Source organism: Pristis pectinata, chromosome 6, assembly GCF_009764475.1.
Source record: "Pristis pectinata isolate sPriPec2 chromosome 6, sPriPec2.1.pri, whole genome shotgun sequence".
NCBI classification, from domain to species: domain Eukaryota; kingdom Metazoa; phylum Chordata; class Chondrichthyes; order Rhinopristiformes; family Pristidae; genus Pristis; species Pristis pectinata.
The window spans coordinates 108,379,638-108,386,574 of NC_067410.1; the positions used below are offsets into that span (position 1 = coordinate 108,379,638).

Consider the following 6,937-nt stretch of genomic DNA (forward strand, 5'->3'; position numbering starts at 1 on the left):
TGCAGGTAATGTGTCATTCAGAATGTGGAGGCTTTGGAAAGGGTGCGGAAGAGGTTTACCAGGATGCTGCCTGGATTAGAGGTCATGTGCTATCAGGAGAAGTTGGACAAACCTGGGTTGTTTTCTCTGGAGCGGCGGAAGCAGTGGGGAGACCTGATAGAAGTTTATGAAATGATGAGAGGCATCGATAGGGTAGACAGTCAGAATCTTTTTCCCAGGGTAAAAATTTCAAGTACTAGAGGGTATTCATTTAAGGTGAGAAGGAAAAAGTTTAAAGGAGATGTGCGGGGCAAATTTTTATACAGAGAGTGGTGGGTGCCTGGAACAGGCTGCCAGGGGTGGTGGAAGCAGATAACAATAGTGGCATTTAAGAGGCTGTTAGATAGACACGTGAATATGCAGGGAATAGAGGGATGTGGATCATGTACCGGCAGAAGAGATTTAGTTTAATTTGGCATCATGTTCTGAGCAGATATTGTGGGCCAAAGGATCTGTTCCTGTGCTATACCATTCTATGTTATATGTTCTGTGTTCCTGATCTACTGAGTGAATTGTTTACCTCCTGTTGGTCAGGAGAAGATGTAGTAAACTGCCACCGTGCACCCTACGATCCATCCAACCAAGAGAAGAACAGGCACAACGTAACGCTGGTCTGGAGAAAACATGAGAGAAAACCATAATTAAAATATTGATCAGTCTGCGCACTGTTCACTTGTACACTTCAGCCATCCACAAGGTGACAGAAGTAGACTTATAGAGCACAGAAACAGGCCCTTCAGCCCGCCAGGTCTGCAGTGACCATCAAACACCAGTAGTGTAGCGGTTAGCGTAACACTATTACAGCGCCAGCGACCCCAGTTCAATTCTGGCCGCTGTCTGTAAGGAGTTTGTATGTTCTCCCCATGACTGCGTGGGTTTCCTCTGGGTGCTCCAGTTTCCTCCCACATTCCAAAGACATACGGGTTAGGAAGTTGTGGACATGCTATGTTGGCGCCAGAAGCACGGCGACAGTTGTCGGCTGCCCCCAAAACACTCTACGCAAAAGGTGCATTTCACTATGCATTTCAATGTACACATGACTAATAAAGGTGTCTTATCTTATTTTGTTTACTCCAAACCTATACTAATCCCACTTTATTCTCCGCATCAGCTCCTCCCAGATTCTACCACTCACCTACACGCTAGGGGCAATTTACAGTGACCACTTAACCTACCAACCCGCATGCCTTTGGGATGTAGGAGGAAACTGGTGCACCCAGGGAGAAATTGCAAGCTCAACACAGACAGCATCGGAGGTCAGGACTGAATCTGGGTCACTGAGCTAGAGTCGTAGACTGGTAAAGGAGCAGAGAAAGGCCATTTGACCCAGTCATCCATGCTGACCATTGAATTCATCTATGCTAATCCCATCTACCTGCATTTACCTGTGACACAGCAACTCTATCAGCTGCACCACTCAAGATCTCAAGATCTTCTTGCCTTTAGGTTAAATGAATAAGATAAGATTTATTCTTTATTAGTCACATGTACATCGAAACACACAGTGAAATGCATCTTTTTGCATAGAGTGTTCTGGGGGCAGCCCGCAAGTGAAGCCACGCATCCAGCGCCAACATAGCATGCCCACAACTTCCTAACCCGTACGTCTTTGGAATGGGGGAGGAAACCAGAGAACCAGGAGGAAATCCATGCAGACACGGGGAGAACGTACAAACTCCTTACAGACAGCGGCCGGAATTGAACCCGGGTCGCTGGCACTGTAAAGTGTTATGATAACTGCTGCACTACTGTGTTTGCCCCATCGGTACTCACTAAGGAGAAAGGATACCAGAGTGGAACATCTCAGCTAAGTGCAATGATACAGGAATGATGATGACGAGTCAGCAGACATTGAAGTCTCTGGCACATTGCAGCAGGCTGGTAGTTCTCTGTGAGACAACAGCTAGCCAGCTGTCTCACAGGGAACCTCTGGAGTGTGCTCCAGACGTCCATACCTGTGTACTGCAGAATGCACAGAATGTGTCGGGGATCAGACGCATGAGCATCTATCCTTCCACACTGACCCTGAAGTTAGTCCAGAGGTTGTTTTCATGGAGCTGAGAGCCTTAATACACTTTTCAATTGGACCTCAGCTTTACACAGACCAGAACTGGCATCTCTAGTGTGGCCTCATTGACTTAAATGGACATATGACCTTCTTTTCTATAGATGTTTAGCTTATTTGTTTGTTTAGATTTATTTCTCATAGAACATAGAACAGTACAGCACAGGAACAGGCCTTTTGGCCCACGATGTTGTGCCGAAATAATTAAGCTATTGACACCTAATCCCTTCTGCCTACATATGGTCCATATCCGTCCATTCTGCGGATATTCATGTGCCTACCTAAGAGCCTCTTAGATGCCTCTATCGTACCTGCCTCTACCGCCACCCCTGGCAGCGCATTCCAGGCACCCACCACTCTCAGTGTAAAACAACCTGCCCCGCACATCTCCTTTGAACTTTCCCCCCTCTCCTTTAGTGCACGCCCTCTAGTATTAGGCATTTCGACCCTGGGGAAAAGATACCAAATATCTACACCTCTCATAATTTTATAAACTTCTATCAGGTCTCTCCTGAGCCTCTGCTGCTCCAGAGAAAACAACCCAAGTTTGTCCAACCTCTCTTTATAGCTCATACCCTCTAATCCAGGCAGCATCCTGGTGAACCTCTTCTGCACCCTCTCCAAAGCCTTCACGTCCTTCCTGTAATGGGGTGACCACAACTGAATACAATACTCCAGATGCAGCCTATATTTACATTTATTAATGTATATTTAAGTTTAGTAATGAAATAGCAGTGCTTTAATATTCCCTTATGTATACTAATCTTTTATTTTATTTATTAATTATTAAAATTAATTTCAACTGGTTTTAAATTTCTCTTTTTAAAAGTTTTAAACAGTACAAGAGGCTTCTGGTTCCACAAGCTGTTATGATTCCTCAGAAGATGTAGGGGAGTTTTAAGATATAATGCTTGGATCCTTGGTCACTGCTGACAGCTGATCCACTCACGGGACAGCTGCAGAACTGAAGCGTTGAGGTCACCAGGATCAGTGCGGGGCTAGCAAGGAGGACAGGTATGAATGGTGGGTCAGATCATGCATGATCCTGTCTGGTGGAAACAGTACTATGGAGAGCTTAATAGGAGAAAGGAACAGGAAGGATGTGGTAGCAATGGAGAGAGTGCAGAAGAAACTTACAGGATGTTGCCTGGAATGGAGGGTTGTAGTTATAAGGAGGTTGTAGAGATTGGATAGGCTGGGTTTGTTCTCTCTGGAACACAGGAGGTTGAAGGGTGACCTTATAGAGGTTTATAAAATAATGAGGGGCTTAGATCAGATAGATAGAGTTTTTTTTCCCCAGGCTAGAGGAGCCTGGAACTAAAGGACATAGATTCAAAGTCAGAGGAGAAAAATTTAAAGGATATAGGGTGGCATTTAATGGGGCGGCACAATAGGTTAGTGTGACGCTATTACAGCGCCGGCGATCGGGGTTCAATTCCTATCGCTGCCTGTAAGGAGTTTGAACGTTCTCCCCATGACTGCGTGGGTTTTCTCCGGGTGCTCTGGTTTCCTCCCACGTTCCAAAGACATACGGGTTAGTAGGTTAACATGGGTGTAATTGGGTGGCGCGGGCTCGTTGGGCCAGAAGGGCCTGTTACTGTAATGTATAAATAAAGTTTAAAGTTTAAGTTATCTGAGGGGAAAGTTTTTCACAAAGATGGTAGTGGGTAGGTAGAACAAGCTGTCAGAGGAGGTGGTGGAAGCAGGTACAATTACAATACTTAAAAGACATTTGGACAGGGATAGGAAAGGAATAGAGGCATACATTACGTGCCTTATGCAGGCAAATTTGATTAACATAGACAGGCATCAAGATCAACATGGACAACGTGGGACGAAGAGTGTCATTTTGTGCTGTATGATTCCATGATAACTTATATATAAACTTATCATTGCTCCCCAAAGCACTTTAAAAACAATGAAATGCTTTTAAAGTGTAGCACCATTGGAAAAACACAATGCTATTTTCGTGCACGGCTAGTGCCTATGAACACTATTGTGATAGTGGTCAGATAATCTCACAGTAATAAAAACAACAAGTGCCAGAAGCACTCAGCATATCAGGCAGCATCTGCAGAGAAAGAAACAAGAGTTAAAGTTTCAGGTCAATTGGTCAGATTTATGTTGTTTCCGGTCAATATTTCCTTTCTGTTCTGCTTTTCTGGTGACCGCTGTCCCTCAGTGTAATTGGTCTCTTAACTCTCTTCCTTTCTCCACAGACACTGCCTGACCTGCTGAGTATTTCCAGCATTTACTGTTTTATTTCAAATTTCCTGTAACTGCAATAGTTGGCTTTTTGGATTAACCTCATTGTAATGTTGACTGAGGGATAACTATCACCAAAACATTCTGCTCTCCAACTGAGGGAGGAGATGGAGCACTGATTTAACATTTCAGCCAAAAGGCAGCATTTCTGACATGCACCAGAGTTTCATTTTGATGCTCAAGTCTCTGGAGTGCGACTTGAACCTTCTGTGTCAGGGCTGAGATTGTGACTTACTCAGACACAGCAGACACCACAAAAGCAAAATGAAAAGCTTATAACAACCAGCTGTAAAGTGCCACCCAGAGCGTGTGCATGTTTATATGTTCACAGAGCTTCTAAGCACATCAGTTTGAAAGTGACTGGTTTACACTGACAGGGAGGACTACCAATTCACTCCCACCCATTTCACATTATCACGCAAAGACATAATTACCCCCAATCACTTTAAAATGGGTTACTTTTCCCCTCTACTGACATCACTAAGCAGTCCATTGTCAGTAGCTGTATATGATAATGATCTAATTTATGTAATATTAACCATTAAAAAAATACTTCAATTAAAGGTAGCTTTTAATTACTTTAGTTATCTTCAAGGAATAGACAGAATTGGTTTCCAAAGCACATGGCTACTTACCTAATTGTTGCATTGTTTCAGCTTCAGGATTTATCCCTTTCCTGACTCAGGTCCAGTGGTCACCAGGGCAAGTTTAAATAGAGCAGCTTATGTATTGATAAATGTTAAATGGTCACTGTCTGGATCAATGCAATAGCCCAATGGAGTACAAGTCAACTACAACTATTCCATTTCCTTTTTGTCACAGTGCAGAAGCTCCCAGCTCAATGCTTTGCAGACCCGAGGGTATTTGAAATAGGAGGTGGAGCTGGTCACCACAATAGGTGGATATTTTTGGATGTTTTGGCACCAGTAATGTATTTGTTTTTTTTAATCTGCATTCAGTTATGTTTGCATGCATGTGTAACCAACTGGCAAATCGACATCCCATAGCTTAGAGTCAATCAGGATACATATCCACAAGGAAACACGTCAAGGTGCAAATTGAAACAACCTTATCCAGTTCTGGACTCCTCAAATCTAGTCACTGCATCACTCACAGTCATAGAATCAAACCATACCGCCGCGAGGTAATGTTGCAGCTCTATAGAACTCTGGTCAGACCACAACTGGTGTATTGTGTTCAGTTCTCATTATAGTCATCTCATAGGAAGGATGTGGAAGCTTTAGAGAGGATCCAGAGGAGATTTACCAGGATGTTGCCTGGATTGGAGAGCATGACTTATGAGGATAAGTTGAGCGAGCTAGGGCTTTTTTCTTTGGAGAGGAGGAGGATAAGAGGTGACTTGATAGAGGTGCACAAGATGATAAGAGGCATAGATCGAGTGGACAGTCAGAGACTTTTTCCCAAGTTGACAATGGCTAACACAAGGGGACATAATTTTAAGGTGATTGGAGGAAGGTATAAGGGGGAGTCAGGGGTAAGTTTTTTACACAGAGAGTGGTGGGTACATGGAACGCACTGCCGGCAGAGGTTGTGGTGGCAGATACATTAGGGACATTTAAAAGACTCTTATATAGACAAATGTATGATAGAAAAATAGGGGGCTATGTAGGAGGGAAGGGTTAGATAGATCTTAGATCAGGATAAAATGTCGGTACCACATCGTGGGCCGAAGGGCCTGTACTGTGTTGTAATGTTCTTTGTGCTATGTTCTAAAAACAAGCCCTTCGGCCCACTGAGTCCATGCTGACCATCAACCTACCATTTGAACTAATCGGAGACCTTATATTGGGGAATGAGCTCGGCCATAGAGCAATACAGCCCTTCAGCCCAACCAGTCCATGCCAAACGAGTCCAGGTGATCTAAGTTTCAGTAGGGGAGCATATTGGAACATCAACCATGATTCCATAAGTTTTAACATGTTTACGGACAAGGATAAGTAAGAGTCATAGAGTCATAGATTACATAGCGCAGCACAACATGGTGGGCCGAAGGGCCTGTATTGTGCTGTATTGTTCTATGTTCTATGAAACAGGCCCTTCAGCCCAAGTCATCCACAATGATCAAGATCCCATTTTCCTGCGCTTGGGCCATATCCCTCTAAACATTTCCTATCCGTGTACCTGTCCAAATGTTTTCTAAACATTGCAATTGCACCCACCTCTACAGCTTCATCTGGCACCTCATTCCATTACCCACCTCTGTGTGAAAAAGTTGCCCCTCAGGTCCCTTTTAAATCTTTCCCCACTCACCTTAAACCTATATCATCTGGTTCTAGACGCCGCTGCCCTGGGAAAAAGACTGTGGCCATCAAACCTCACCTGTACCCCTCATGATTCTGTAAACCTCTATAAGGTCACCCCTCAGCCTCCTACGCTTCAGCTTATCCAGCCTCTCCTTATAACTCAAGCCTTCCAGTTCCGGTAATATCCTCATGAATCTTTTCTGGATATTTGCAAAGTAAGTTTTTCACATAGAGACTCCCCTGCCCAGAACAAACTTCCAGGGGAGGTACTGGAAGCAGATATGGCTGCAACCTTTAAGAGGTG

At 44.1% G+C, this 6,937-nt stretch overlaps 1 protein-coding gene across 1 annotated transcript; it reads right to left on the bottom strand.

The window, feature by feature from the left end:
- Positions 1-569: 569 nt before the first annotated feature.
- LOC127571900 (sarcoplasmic/endoplasmic reticulum calcium ATPase regulator DWORF-like) lies at positions 570-5,017 on the bottom strand. The gene is made up of 2 exons (XM_052018648.1): positions 5,005-5,017; positions 570-652 (listed from the first exon to the last, which is right to left on the bottom strand). The coding sequence occupies exons 1-2, from the start codon at positions 5,015-5,017 to the stop codon at positions 570-572; spliced, it is 96 nt and encodes a 31-aa protein (XP_051874608.1).
- Positions 5,018-6,937: the final 1,920 nt, after the last annotated feature.